The 16575-nt window shown below is 39.4% G+C and overlaps 1 protein-coding gene across 1 annotated transcript in view; it reads left to right on the top strand.

The window, feature by feature from the left end:
• Positions 1-6839: 6839 nt before the first annotated feature.
• Smp_061540 (putative amino acid transporter) overlaps positions 6840-16575 on the top strand; it is a gene marked incomplete at both ends in the record, with an annotated part of 10883 nt that continues 1147 nt past the window's right edge. Inside the window, 5 exons of the mRNA XM_018797809.1 lie at positions 6840-6974; positions 7013-7130; positions 7169-7214; positions 7247-7340; positions 13055-13192. Coding sequence (XP_018652814.1) covers positions 6840-6974; positions 7013-7130; positions 7169-7214; positions 7247-7340; positions 13055-13192 — 531 coding nt within the window. The remainder of the gene's footprint in view (positions 6975-7012; positions 7131-7168; positions 7215-7246; positions 7341-13054; positions 13193-16575) is intronic.

Below are 16575 nucleotides of genomic sequence, written 5' to 3'. Positions count from 1 at the left end.
ACAGAGAGTGCGTATAGAGAGTAGAGTGTCAAGTAAAATAACAACCATATTCTTTACAGTCGGTTTTATTTTCCATCATCCGATGCCTGCCACACAGTTTTCATGTGAAAGTCCGAGTTGGCATGTTATAGGTTGTCTTAGTAGAATAGTTAATCCAGCATAAAAAATGGTTAGAAACATGAGTCTGAATGGCGAGTGTAATAGAACAACCTCAATATCATAGATTGATTGACTTGTTCTCGTCCATAAAGAGCTTGATACAAACAAAATGATGTTAAGAACTGTAGTTAATCAGTCTCTTATTGTCATTTGTGCATCCTATTAGTATTGCCTCGATACTGCCTTAAGTCACAAGCATTACAAGCAGAGATGATGGTGGCTGGAAGTGGAATCCAGGACGCGCCTTTTGTCCTACTAGGGACTCGTCAGCTAAATGTACTTACATCGCAGAGTTGATGTTCACTAAGAGAATTGAACCTAGTAATGTTCAAACGTCATCTCTGCTTACAATGATTCTATATGTTTATGTAAGCAAAACCTGAATACTAAGTGATTCACGTTATTGTACTCGAGTTGAGATGCTTTTTGATAGGTCTGGTCATCCGATTCGTGCGTCTGTGTTCCCAGTTGTTGAAATCAAATTATCTATCTATTCCACCTTTTTTCACAACAGGACTTTTGGGATGGTGACTTGAAGTATACGGCACTAGAAGTCGAGCTAGTTCATAGTTAAGTACGAGGTTATCCCATACCCACAACTATGACTTCAGAAACGGAAAAGTTCGAGTCTGAAACATACTATGGGTTTTTATTGTTGAAAGGCTTATTGACTGCAGAAAGCACACACTACTTCATGGCCGTCTTTCAATATGGCTCCGCATGAGTCCCAGTCGTCAAAACTGCAAAAATGGAGTTTAGCACCCCAATTCTAACCTCACGACAGTATCACATCTTTACTCCCGAAATGACGTTTGAATCCCTTAGAGCTAGTGCGAAAATATACAACAAATCGCGTCACATGATTACTTGGACTTTGTTGCTCAATCATATTCCGGAAAGAGAACGCAGAGCCAGCGAAATGCCATTCAACAGAAATCATCTATAATAAGCATCTGCAAGAAGAAAGTGCTGTGTCCTGGTTATTTAACCAAGTTTATGTTAACTTTAGTTTATCGCAGTAATCCGAGAAGCAATCTCAATGAATTACGCACTAAAAGAAGCTAACGCGATGTTCGGATCTCATGAAGCTCTTTGTGATATCGTCCCAGTCAGCGTGAATACAACTGATTCGGCAAGATTATGTAAGCGGTAACTAGCTACTTAGGTAAACGTTTATGGATTTGTGGTTGGCATCGAGTCGCGATGGACTATGATCACTACTAATGAAAGATTACGTGCAGATGTTAAGTTGGATCCCTCCGTAGGCCAAAAACCAGAAGGCTGTTGACGGTTTTAATACGATATATTTGTTGGCGATCTCGTGGTATCGAAAGAATACCGAGACCGTGCTAAAGTTTACAGGGGGAACTACTGAGCCTACGCGAGTTCGTACGAGGTCACAGACAACGGAAGAGTGTGTGTTTTTGTATTCTTAGAAAAACAGGTACAGTAAAAAAGTCACTGTTACAATCGGTTATAATAATAATTGTTTCCATTACACCAATCACGTTCTCGTGCTAAAAGTTGGTCACTACAAATTCTCCTCTTGAAACGCGATAAATGGATGGATGCACTGAGTAAAAGGCCATCTCATGAATTGGTATCACTCACCTGATATTATTTGAAAACATTGTTAAGATAATGAAAAATTGCTGATACGAGTGTCCATCACGTATATCAACCTATAGACAGCAAAGAAAACGATCAGGGTTAGGTGAGACAACATATTTGACTGGAGGATTTTGTAGTTGTATGTAGGACCAATATGTTAACTACCTAGATTAAGCTTGAGGTCTCGTATGAACTGTGCCTAGACATGACTACAACGTGTATCTGAAAGCCAGTCACAGCTAGTGAGTTCAGCACTAGTATCAAACCTCTACGAATCAATTTCTTAAGGAGTTCTTTAACTTCACAGTTCCGTTGCTGCTTACTTCCTGATCTTTTTCACCATTGCTTTTCAGTTCATGTATTTATTTTTTACCCCTTGCGTTTTCTTTCACTTTCCCCCATGACTTTGAAGATACGAGCGGTATTGTAGTTTTACAACTATAAACCCGTTACACCTTCTATATTCGAAACTTCCCCCAGCCGAATGAAATCAGAAGTCAGATGCGAAGAGATCGGAAAGATATATTTGATACGTTATCAATATATATCAAAAAAATATATATATATAATATATTTGAGAAACGTTTACTCTAATCTGGATACTGAACGTAGGAGCTGTTTCCCACGCTGGTTCGAAACGTGATCTGGTGCGGATGCATGACCGAACGCCTTCAGTTAAACAAGTCCACTTAAACAATGCGGTCAGCATCCAATGTCGAACACTTAATGAGCTATTGATTTTGAGGATTTATTTACAGCTACAACTTCTTTACTCTCGTTATATGAATAACAAAACTACTGCTTGATGATACCCCATCATCACAAATCACTGACACTAAAGATGCCACGGACATTCAGAGTTTGACTGCGCCTTTGTCTGTAAAACTTCAATAACCGAAAGATACCAATCCATTCAAACTAGAAGTCAAAAATGAAGGAGATAGATGTCTATATGTTGAGAATCGCTTGACTAAACTGGCTAGTAGCTACGAGGATTGAGTAGCCCGGCATTCCTAATGATGATCTGGGGCGCACGCGTCATTGAAATTTGTCCTGTAAAAACAACGAGGTCAGCATCAATCTCGAAGACTCATGGAACTAATTATTTCATGGATTTATTTACCGCAACAACACCTACCCACAACCTTTGGGTGTCAACCGAGGTAACTTGCAATAATAAGATTATGTAGCTAAATTTACTCTACTGATCACTAACAAAGATCTGAAACTGTTGCCTAATATCGGAACGAGAATTAGTAGTGAACCTTGACTTCCGAAATGAGGAAAATTCAAGTGTGTGCGGGACGTCGAGGTAACGTATGCTTCCCCTAAGTCTAGGTTAAATTGTTTCACACTCTTCAACACTTTCCTTGAATTTTCTTTCTGTATCAAGCTTCATATGATACCAAACCCAAAATTTTTGCTGTTGGAGTTCCTATGAGTTACAATTCCTTTCCAAGATTTTTTTATAATGTTGGATATATATTCTACTTAACTTCTAAATGCTGACGTTTGCCTTTAATTGCACAGGGAAATTAACTTTTCTACGCATTTGGCCTCAGTAAGAAAGACAGTTCACAAGTAATGGGGAATCTGTCCATAGGAATTTTGATCGCGGTTAGCAAAAATATCAATAACACAGACGCTGGTTACACGTCTTCGTTGTGAGTAACAACTATGAGTAACATCGATTGAATCCTAAAGAGATAAGACTTACGATTTCATGATTTTTTTTAAGGAACATATGCTAACAATGTCTTCCTTTTAACAGAAAAACTAACTTATTTAGATTTTTGACGCTTTCATCTCATTTTCCTCAACACGGTAATTACAGGTAAAAACGTTGAGGTATGTTTACTGTAACCAACAATTCAAGCACATTTTGGATGCGGTTCTCCCCTTCCAGATGTAAACTGTTACTTCAGGATTGACTTGCGTTATCGCCAGGATTAGTGGTAGGGAGTGAAACAGTTGAGTTCATCTGCCGCCTCACTTATCTTGGGGGTCTCATCAGTACTGGTGTCTAGGGAAATCTTGGCGCGGATTGATAAGGCCCAATTGACTCTTGGCAACTTACATCACCTATGGCGTAGGCGAGATATCCACCTTCCAATCAAAAGGCGAGTTTACTGCGTAGCAGTTCGCTCCGCTCTACTTTGTCCGTGTGTTTCGGGACTACTGAGCATACAATGTATGGGCTAGAAACAGAAAATAGGTAAGAATGGCGAGTCAACTTGGTCGGTCAGCTACAACGTAGCACCAGGCACATACATGCATTGGTCCAAGTTGTCATAACCTCATCAGCACAACAGGATGAACAAGAAATTCACAGAAGTAGTTAGTTTAATGGTGGTAATATATAAAAAGGAAGATTGTATATAAGGATATAGTACAGAAAGAAAGGAAGATATGAAGCAATTTTAATCTCATAGTTTAAGAGAAGACAAAGCGTATACACTTACGCCATTGTGATCGATTCTGAGCTGTCACACAGAGTCTCCAACCATTGGTTACGATAGTCGCACGGACCTCAACCAAGTAGTCTGCATCTACCAACATAACTCAGACCAGGAGTTAGTGACTCCAAGAGCTGATGTCACGTATTCGTTTAACCGTCCCCAATTTTCTTCCAACCCTCCCCAATACTAGTGAGCATTGCGCGTTATGGTAATCGATGATTGGGCATACGTAACACGTGACCCAACCATTTCAGTTGATATAGATTCACAACCTCATCAACTGATTTACCATCGTTCCCTAATACTCTGTGTCTAATCTCTCTATTACTTACCGGGTGATCCGAGCAGATGCGAGGAATATTTCTAAAACACCTGTGATCAAATACTAGTAACCCACGAGTGTCTTCTACTCTTAATGGCCGCGTTTCGCAGCCGTAAAGTAGAACAGATCGAACTTCTGCGCAGTATACTCGTCCCTTAATTGATAGACGGATATCTCGTCTTCGCCATAGGTGACGTAAGTTGTCAAAAGCCAAACGAGCTTTTTGAATTCGTGCTGAGATTTCGTCAGACACCAACCCATTAGGACTGATCAGACTTCCAAGATAAGTGAAGTTGTCGACGCGTTCGACTACTTCGCTCCCTACCCTTAGTTCAGGTGTTGACGCAGGCCAGTCCTGGAGTAACAATTTACATTTAGATTGGGATAAACTCATCCCAAATATCCTGACATTGTTACTCAGTGCTAACAAAAGACTGCATTTTATCAGCGTCTTCACAAAATAGGACTATGTCATCTACATATTCTAAGTCGATAAGTGGACCTTCTGGTAGGAGACCAATTCCTGAAAATCCAGTCGACGAGAAAGTTATTTCCAGCGGTAGGTCTATGATGAAGTTGAACAAAAATGGGGATAGTGGACAGCCTTGTCGGACACCACTTGAGGTTGTAAAATCAGATGACAGTTTGCCATAAGCTCTCACTCGACTGGTAGTGTTCGAGTAAAGAGCCTTCACAAGGTTTATGTACTTCTGAGGCACGCCTTTCAATGACAGACACTGCCACAAAACCTCTCAGTCTGAGTCAAATGCTGCTTTCAAGTCAAGAAAAACTATCATTATCGGACGCCGATAAGCATGTCTGTGTTCTAAAACCTGATGAATGGTTAATATGTGGTTAACAATACAGCCACGATCAGGTCTGAAGCCAGCCTGATTTTCTCGTGTTTGCAGTTCGCGAGTCTTTGTTAGGAGCCTGATAATTATTGAGGCTAGTTTTTTAGATGCTACATTAGTCAAACTAATCCCTCTATGGTTATCGCAGGATGATTTTGACTTCTTCTTATATATTGGGACAATCAGAGATTGTGATCAGTCAGATGGGATTGCGTCCGTCTCCCAGATTTTAGCCAGAATATTAGTCAACTTAATCGCTAAAATTGGACCACCATATTTAAAGACCTCTGGAGCCAATCCATCTGGACCAGCTGCTCTTCCTCATTTCAGATTACTTATAGCCTTTCGAACTTCAAGTAGGGTCGGGGGACCTACTTCAATGTTCCATTCAGACTGGCAAGTCAACTGATGAGGTAATAAATCTTCATCAGCTGAGGTGGTTGTGAGATGTGTAACGTATGTCTGACCTTAACCTACCTTGATGGGCTATGTAGTCTGGTGGAATAAAGCTAGGACTGACCAGTTCAGAACATGCGATCAGTCCATGAAGTCATTGACAATTGGACTGAGCCATATCAACAGGAGTAGATTACTTATTACTTATTACTTGGTTGGGGTTCGTATGATTATCGTAACCAATGGTTAGACTCGGTGCGACAAGACTTAAAATCGCTTGCAATGGGGCGTGAGCATCTATTCTTTATCTCCCTTCAAATTCTAAGTTTCTCAGTCCCTAATAACATTTTTCATGTTTTATCTCACCAATTTATATTTACCTATCAGATCATATCCTCGGTGCATAATCTTTTCTGTTACCACATACTGTTACTGCCTCTACCATTCTGTGATTAGGCCGGGAGAGAGAGTATGATTATAACTGTTATCCTATACTATGAAATAATACAATCTATTACTCATAAGTCTTAGTTCGGAGGGGATTTTAAGATACTACACTCGATATTCCAATACCTAAATAAACTGCCGTAAAAATATTCCTGTAACTTTTCTCACAGTAAAAATTTTGTAAAAAATGAAAGTTACTAAGTAATAATAACCCTTGCATGTCAATACCTTTCAAATGATACTGGGTGTTTACTCCCGTATCATTTAGGGTCTAGCACGTTGTATTTTAGGTATTTAAATCTTTTTTTGACACACTACAGACTAATGTTATGTATCACCCGCAATTCCTTTTTTTTCAGGATTGTGATAAATACAGACAGGAATAAAATCTTCATTCAACTATCTCAAACATCAGTATTATAAATAACACAACATTCGAAATCTTCAGTTTGTTATTTATACTATATGAGGTCTAAAAGTTGATTTTTGGTTAACAACTCAGAGCGTTGTACATTCAAAGTGGATACATACTGGAGTACTACAATAACTTTATACATCAATATTCTTCTGTAGGGTTTTTTTTAGTTCAAAATGCCAGCAAAATTACTTCGTTCTGTTAATCAATATTTATATCCTCAAGATGAGATATTCATAAGGCCTATTATTACACTAATTAATAATACTGTGGGAGTAGCTGCTCTAGCTATGCCATTTTGTTTTCATCAGGTATTTATTTTGTTATTCATTTATATAATAAAATTCAGTGTGGAATTTTATTATCTTTTTTGTTTCTTGGAATTACTGCTGCATTTTCAATAATGTCATGCGATGCTTTAATTGATATCTGTTCTACTCACCGAGTTCTTCCATTTGAGCATGCTTGTAATTTTAAATATTCCATCTAAACTTGAACTCTATAGGCTTTAAAGCATTAGGACATATGGGAAAAAGTTTAGCGGAATTAAGGTAAGCGTTGTATTATATGGTTGACCTTTTAGTGTTATTTGTCTATTGTTCGGTTACGTTGTAGGATATTATGTTACTATTGCAGATCTGAGCACTGGTGTTGTTTCACAAATAGCTGTAACTATAGTAAGTTTTACATTATAAATTAACTTGATGTAATTTATTTACCATACTCATATACACAACTCCGAGCAGTATGGATTGATGGATAATGATATTACCTTGGGTTGTTTTTCTATGCCCTGTTAATTATATCACGTGATTAATTCTACCAATTAGAAAACCGAACTATATGACCAGACAAATAACGCGTTAACCAGTACGAGCAGCCTAGTGTCAACCTTGAATCGTGATTAGTCCTGCCTGTTTGAGTTCAGAACACAGCTTCTACTGTATGAATCATGTATTTCAGACATACTTGATTTACATATAAGCAAATCGGACCGCATCATACCATAAAATAGAAAATATTAATCATACAAGATCAGTCCAAAAGTGGCTGTGAGTATGAGAGACTGTGACTAATAGATTGGAAATAAATTAATAGTAAATACTATGATAGTATTCAGTAGGTCAAACAGAAGCTTATGATAAAAGGGATATAAATATATATAATTTAGTTACTTAGCAGTTATACAATAAGAATATGTATATAAGAACAGTCTATAAATAGTTCCCATAAGTTACCCACAGTTTAATCTCCTCCTGATACAACACTTGGTTATTTATTTAGACGTAAACAAACGAGTGCCCCCAAATGCCCTGGTACGGCCGAGAGTGGGGAGAGTCCACTCTTCCTCTCGAAATGCTCTCACATGGCCAGCGAATATATAGCATCTGCCAGAGAAGTCCTACTCACTAACTTCTCGTGGCACCGGTGTTGTTCACAAAAGTGAGAGGACGAAAAGCGAATGTCCGGCGCTTTAACCGGGTTGGTGGACAAGGCGAGTCCACCTAGGAGAGTTGGAAAACCCTGATTCCAAACCAATGGTGCACATGGACTCCAGGATCCTGAAGGGACGAATGGCGTATGAACCAACTGTTGGTCACCGGCTACCATGGGACTGCATCTCCTCACGATGCTCCACTGTCTTGTGGACTAGACCTTTAGGTCAAAGGCTCCGGGTGTGGCCCCCTAAGAAAACCACCTGCTTCAGTCTGGGCACCTGGACAGTATCACAGCCCTCACACAAATCGAATGAGATTTGTGAGGCTCATATTTATCTGGTGCTTCCTTGTGCCAATATTTATGTGTTTAAATAAATAAATAATAAAATAAACAAACGAGTATCATAAAGTATGTATGCCCCACACAAATCATTCAATTTGTGTGTGGGGTAGGATATCGTTCGGATGTACAAACCTAGTTAGGTGGTTTTCTTAGAGCGGGCCACTCAGCCAACACTTCACATAGAGGTCTAATCCACAAGGCAGCGGAGCGACGTTAAGAGATACGGTCCCATGGCAGCCAGAAATAGGTTTACATGCCATTTGTTTTTTCAGGATCCTGGGGTTCCTGTGCACCATTGATGTGGAATCAGGATTTTCCAACTCCCTTACGTGGGTCTTCCGTATCCACCAACCCAGTTTGAACGTTGGACATTCGATTTTCGTTCTCGCAGTTTTGTAAACAACACCCTCACTCCTAGAAGGCAGAGTAGGACTTCCCTGGTAGGAGGTATATATGTATGGCCATACGAGAGCATTTTCGAGAGGGAGAGCGAACTTTTCTCACCCTATGTCGCACTAGGGCATTGGAAGGGGTATTTCACGTTGAAGAACTGTGAGATATAAAGTAGCCATTTGCGTTGTATAAATTCTGAGCAACGCATTGACAATAGTTTGTGATTATTTTTTTCCTATTTGTAAATTGTTCTCGGGAAAAACACTTCATTAGTATTACTGACCCGGCCAGTCAGTCAGTTATTGTCATACATAACATAGAACATGTCACATGTGTATATCGGCCTAAATTGTCATACGCCATCAGGGCAAATCCCTCATTAGTATTATGCGTAGTAACAATATCACTGGCAAGAGAAAAGAGTAGGAGTCGAATATATGATTCGCGAAAACAATATGGATTACCTACTTGCCTACATGGCTCTCAGTCCAACAGCATTGTATATCCGACTGGTGTCAGTTAAAACTTTTTTTACTTTTATTCAACCTACTTTGATGTATATGTAACTAAGACAATGTAGAACATTGTTACAATTGGACTCTAGTTTGACTATGGAGAACATTTTTATTGTTATTGTTTAAGTAGCCTGAAACCATCAATTTATGTGAGTATATGACTTGAATTTCCTCCTGAATGTTGCAGTAGGTAGCATTCATGTGTGTAGGGTTGACAGTTGTGAAAGAAGAAGCAAGAAAATAGGTTATTAATTACGTTTAAACAAACAGTATTCTGGATTTAGTTCACTTGTCAGTCACTATGTTTTATCTTATGGGCACCAAACATCAACTCACAAACGGTTATTCATTTTGTCAAATATTTTCTGTAAAAAGTTGTCTATAGTTTAAAGACAGTTTTCGTTAAAAACTGTCAATTGTTGAACCATTGAAAAATTGTTTTTACCCCACTTAGGTCTTCTCAACAATATACACCAATGAAATCCAACTGAGGACTTTCAAATTTTTATAACAAACAAGCTACCCTTAAGACACTGAACTGAAACTCAGTAGTTTACTTTTTTTACTTTCAGTTAGTTAATACTGAAATGTCAGTGAGGGAGTGGTCAAATTTACTGAATTTTATTGAGATCAAGAACCTCTCTAGACAATCTCCAGAAACCCTACACTGATAATTACCATGTACTCAGTAGCGGCTAGCTTAGAGAGGAAATTTCCAGAGTTCTATGGAGAAGCCATAATCAGTGGAGTCTAACCACGTCAAATGTGAGGAAGGTATCCACCGGAGACAGTGAAAGATGGTTGCACAATATCGTTGGTTCATTGGAAATAGGCCTGGATACCATTGGATCCTGGGCCAGTGGTCAAGACTCTAGTGAAGTACTACAAATTCGCTCTACATCTGTAGCTTCGAAAAGCTTGTTTTATGTGCGCTTATCCGGGGAAACTGTGACATCTTCGACTGGTTTTGCTGGCGTTTGTGTCTCACTAAGCGCTAGAGCTGAGGCAGCACTGGTCGATTGGATCCCAATAAGCAGTCGGTTATGTGCTGTTAGATTAGAAAGTTCCATCAAAGTGCTAAGAAATCGGTGTGAAAAACGATGTCTTTTCGTCATCTCCGTCTATGTTCGGACAGATTGCAGCCCGGGTGCGATCAAAGATGAGTTTTATCACTAGTTAACTGTTCCTCTACAGAAAGTGCGTTCGGTAGATATTGTAGTACTAGCCAGAGACTTGAATACTCAGATCAGGCATCTAAGCATAGAAGAGAGTCGTTTAGGTCGCCGATGGGGACTTGTTGGTCGCAGGACAGATAACGGGGATTGTCTACTGCAACTATGCGCAGACCACAGCCTGTTCCTAGCTGGCACTAACCTCCGGTACAGTCATCGCCGATGTGCCACCTAGCGTCCTCACTCTGCATCTCAAGACTGGGATCAGATTAATCACATCGCGATCAGCTACCGCTGGCGTGGTTGTGTACAAGACTGCCGCTCCTTTTGGAGTACCTATCTGAACTCTGATCATGCCCTGGTATGCACTAATCTTACCTTACGTTTCAGTGGCCAACAAATTCATCGTCCTAAACGGATAAATGTCAGCAAATCGGTTGCAGCTTCTGTTACAACTAAATATCAAACTGAGCTAGGTTCAAGGTTAGCACTTAACCCACCGAAAAGTATGGATGATCATTGGATGCAGTTCCATGACCCCAGGCAAATGGCGAGTAAAGTCTCTTATGGCTTCGCAAAACGTCCTGCTCATAAGCAGTGGGTTTCTTCTGACTCCTTACAACCTATTGAAGCTCGTCTGTCTACTCCGGGTGACCTTGAGTTTGACCACAAACGAAGGCTATTACTTAACGAAATTGGGCAAAGCTTGGGTTAAGGACCGAGAAACCTTATGGTCGGAGCGTGCCAATGAGTTGGAAGCAGCAGCTTTATCTGGTAACTACCGAAAGCTCTTTCATTTCATCCGAATCACTGTCAGTAAGAATTCTGGTGTGAGCGAAACAATCTGTGCAGATGACGGGATGCCAATCACTAACGTCTATCGACGTCTTGGATGGCGGGCAGAGCCTTTTTTGGAGCAATCCAACTGATCTGGTACCCCGGTAACATCGGTCAGACTGTTCTGCCCTCCACAGCCTGTGACGACTGATCCACCAAACGAGTCGGAAGTCCTCAAGGAACTCCAACTCCTGAAGGGTTGAAAACCAACGGGCCCAGATGACTTACCTCTGGCCCTTTTTAAAAATGATGATGACTTTCTGGTTAAAGAACTGAGTTGTTTACAAAGGTCTGGCAATTAGAGAGTGTTCCAACATCATGAAATGAGTTTATAGTTGTCCCTATCTTTAAAAAGGGTTCACGTCATTCCTGTAACAATTATCAGGGGATAAGTCTACTTCCGATTGCTTCCAGACTATTGGCTTCTGTCATATTTTGTAGGTTGTTCAAAACCCGAGAAAGATTGACTCGCGAGAAGCAGGCTGGTTTTCGTTCTGGTCGAGGATGTATTGATCGAATTTTCACCCTCCGCCAAATGTTGAAACACCTCTATACTTATCACAAGCCAACAATCGTAGTGTTTCTTGACATCAGGGCTGTTTTCGATTTGTTGGACAGGACTGTTCTCTGGGATTGTCTGTTGAAGAAAAGTATGTCTGAGAAGTTTATTAACACCTTGGAAGCTCTATATACTAACACCCCAGGCAGAATGAGGGCATACAAGCACCTCTCTCTCTACTATTTCATTCAAGCAGTGGGGTTAGGCTGGGTTGCTCAGTCCCACTCTTCCCCTTCAACTTTGCCATCGATGACTTTCTGGAAACGGCTCTGGATTTAGATAGTGGTGGTGTGGATCTGTCACCTGGAGAAAGATTCTTCGACTGTGAGTATGCGGATGATACTGTCTTACTGTGCGATAATACCCAAGACATGCAATCTGCACTTAATCAGTTGGCAATCAGTGTCCGTAGGTATGGTATGTGCTTTGCATCTTCGAAGTGCAAAGCACTTTTACAAGACTGACAGGACCCTGATCCTACACCCACCCTGAGTAGTGAGCAGACATAAGTAGTCGAGAAGTTCATGTATCTGGGTAGCTGCGTAAGTGCTGGTGGTGGCGTGAGTGATGAGATCAATTCACGTATAATGAAAGCCAGAGCGGCCCACGCTAACCTGGACCATCTTTGGTGCCCTCGCGATGTTAGTCTTTCTGTAAAAGGTTGGATCTACAACATGTCAGTAAGAGAGATCTGTTTCTATGCTTGTGCACTCTGGCCTCTCCGAGTTGAGGATATTACACGACTGTGTTTGATCATCGTTGTCTCCGAAGGATTGCTGACATCCAGTGGCAACACCATCTTCAATTGTCTTTAGTGGATAACTACCTTGCACCCGACACGGATTAGTTCCACTGGTTACGGCTTCTCACTAGAACTTCGAGAATTACCTCTCGAAGCTAGTCTCTAGTGAGCACATGGTAATTATCAGTATGGAATTGTGGAGATTGATTAAAGTGTCCCGTACTAAGACGAAACGGCCGTCCAGTGCTTCCAGGTTTTTAATAGTTGTCTAACATTGGTCAATTCATGATCTTAATCAAAATTATATTAATATTCGTTAACCTTTTAAAACATTTTTTACATTTGGATAATTTTTTTCTTTCTTTCATTCTTCCTCTTCTGTATTATTTAGCCAACTCATCAACTTCGATTTATTCTACTAGTGATGTTTACAATTACTTTAATACCGCTTTGTTTAATTCCAAGAGTTCAAAGTTTACTTCGATTGAATGTATTTACAAGTCTCTTTTATGGTGTAGTTACTTTTCATGTAAGTTCTGTACCAAAAAAATAGTTGAACAAATCCTATATAATGTAAAAATGTTGGATGCCGGCTCAGTGGTCTATCGGTTAAGGGCTCTGGCTCGAGACTGGTAGGTCCTGGGTTGAAATCTCGCGAGTGCGGGATCGTGGATGCGCACTGCTGAGGAGTCCCATAATAGGACGAAACGGCCGTCCAGTGCTTCCAGGTTTTCTATGGTGGTCTAGCTTCAATTGACTCATGATTTCAACTTTGTCAAAATTAGTTATTTTATTCGCTTTTTTATTTTCCTTCTATTGAATCATCTATGTGTTTAGATAATTCTTGTCTTAGTTAATAAAACTATTCACCTGATTTTTTTTCATATATGCCAAGATTAACTTAAAGGAATTGGGTTGATAAATTAGTGCTTACAATCAGTCACTCAGTTATCTACAACATAGGACCAGGTACATATATGTGTGGATCGGTCCACGTTGCCATACCTCATCAGTACAACAAGATGAACACCAAATTTATAGAAGCAGTTATTTCAATTGTAGTAATATATGAAAACAAAAAAAATTGCATATAAGAATATGATACGGGGAGGAAGAGTTAGTTCGTAGAAAGAAAGGTATAAAGTAATTTCAATTTCACAGTTTGATGAAAGACATAGAGTGTATATACCTACCTACACCACTATATCCGATTTTGAGCCATATCATACACAGTCTCCAACCACTAGTTACGATAGTCACGAGGACCCTAACCAAGTAGTGTACATCCACCAACATGTCTCGGACTAGAAGTTAGTGACTTTAAGGACTGATGTCACGTTTTGGTTTGGCCACCCCTAACTTTCTTCTATCGGTCTCCAATACTAGTGAGCATTACGCGTCATGGTAATCGATGATTGGGCATACGTCACACGTGACCCAACCATTTCAGTTGATGTAGATTCACAACCTCATCAACTGATTTACCATCATTCCCTAATACCCTGCATCTAATCTCTCCGTTACTTACTTGATGATCCGATTAGATGCTGGCAATATTTCTTAGACTGTATTGGTGCTAACAGTTTTTGTGATATATAAATGTGTAATATATTTTGCCTAATTTGTACAATGAAAGTATTGTTAAAACTAGTCTTGTATCAGCCTTTTAATATAATATTATTTTCAATGAATGCAAAGAGACATGATTGAGATTGTTATATCTTGTGGCCGAGTGGATACCTAGCTAATCGGTCCTGCTTCTGCCTAGCCCAGCCAGTTAAGTCCAAAACACCAATAACAATCTCTGTGGTATCAATCATTATTCACAAACATACTGGGTTTATATACCAGAGATTGTGTTATGTTTTACGGTCGTCGAAGATGATTACTGATGTACAAGCTTCCTTTAGGCTAACCCAATCAGACACTTGAATAAGCAAACCAATATTAAACAAGAAACTTTTATTGTCTCAACCCAATTTAATAAATATCTGTTATATCTGAAGCGTTTCGAATTCACTAATTAGCGAACGGAACAAAGACTTGTGACCAGAGACCGATAAGCTAGCTATTCTGACGAGTCCCAGACCCAGCTAACTAGAGTAAGAAGGCCAAGTTGGAAGCGGGAAAATATATTCCGTAGCAGCCAGAAGCACAACAATCAAAAGGGGAAAAAATCAAACGTATATATATATACAGCAATAAATTGTCCTAGGGCAGCATTACAAAATAGCACACTCAAAGATACAATGGACCAATAGCGTTTAAGATATTTTACTAGTGGGAAATACGACTTGAAGGTGAAAAGAGCGCTTTTGGCGCGAAAACAAACAAATTCAAATTTTCAAAATAAAATTACAAAATTAAGCCATTTACCAAGTTAGTTCTGGGGATTTTACATCCCCAACAATATCCATAGCTCATTCATAAATGTATATATTCCACAGAAAATTAAGTTACTTTTAACCGATAGCGTGTGTCTCCTTCCTCAGAAACTGAACCTAAACCGTTTCTCATTAATCATTTGCCTTATTCTGACTTACTTATTGCATCATATTAATTAAAATTTTTCACAATAATTATGGCTGTTTACAGTTCACTTATCAAATACAACTGGCCCCCAAATGCCCTGGTACGGCCGAGAGTGGGGAGAGTCCACTCTTCCTCTCGAAATGCTCTCACATGGCCAGCGAATATATAGCATCTGCCAGAGAAGTCCTACTCACTAACTTCTCGTGGCACCGGTGTTGTTCACAAAAGTGAGAGGACGAAAAGCGAATGTCCGGCGCTTTAACCGGGTTGGTGGACAAGGCGAGTCCACCTAGGAGAGTTGGAAAACCCTGATTCCAAACCAATGGTGCACATGGACTCCAGGATCCTGAAGGGACGAATGGCGTATGAACCAACTGTTGGTCACCGGCTACCATGGGACTGCATCTCCTCACGATGCTCCACTGTCTTGTGGACTAGACCTTTAGGTCAAAGGCTCCGGGTGTGGCCCCCTAAGAAAACCACCAGCTTCAGTTCGGATACCTGGACAGCCCTCACACAAATCGAATGAGATTTGTGAGGCTCATATTTATCTGGTGCTTCCTTGTGCCAATATTTATGTGTTTAAATAAATAAATAAATAAAACAGTTCACCTATCAAATACAACTTTATATACTCAACTCTAAACGTTATTTTTAGTGAAAGCTCTTCATACTGTTCATTTGGCTAAACCAAGGTAAATGAAGAAGTATATGAGATTTAGAACCTTCAACAACTTGTTCAAAGCATGACACACTGAACTTATAACTCTTAACTCATTTAAACTAACCTATAATCTTTCATTTCAAATTATAACTTCAACAAGACTTTGTGTATACGATTTTTATTTTATTTTGAAAGCGTTTTCAGTCACTTATAACATACAAATTCTTATATGTCATTCAGTATTAATTTCCAGATATTAAACCATTGGCTTTATAATCTGTGAAACACTGTCACTAATTAACACTATCATTTTGCAAAAAGTGATTTATGAACTATACTACATAGATTTAATTATTCTCCAGTAATCAATGTCAGTGCGTTCTTGGATCAGTTCCTACAGTAACTTCACTTAGTTTTTATCTAATTAACCCAGTAAAATACTATCTCTGAAGTAGTATCATGTGTGCTATTCGCCTTTTAGAACAGTATGAAGAATTTATACGAATATTCGTGAAGATTAGAACGAATAACTTGACAAAAATTGGGCGCCCAGTATAGAGAAGTTATTATATGAGAAAATTATATTTAAAATAGTCTCAGCGATTGAAATTTAAATAATTCCAACGTTTCGTCCAGCTAACTTGTCTGGACTTCTTCAGGGAAATAATCAAAATCATCAAAGAAATATATAGTGTTTTTTTAACAATCATATCAAA

Source organism: Schistosoma mansoni, chromosome 5, assembly GCF_000237925.1.
Source record: "Schistosoma mansoni strain Puerto Rico chromosome 5, complete genome".
Classification (NCBI taxonomy): Eukaryota; Metazoa; Platyhelminthes; class Trematoda; order Strigeidida; family Schistosomatidae; genus Schistosoma; species Schistosoma mansoni.
The sequence above is the reverse complement of the archived record's forward strand: the minus strand, read 5'-3'. Positions and strand labels throughout refer to the sequence as shown.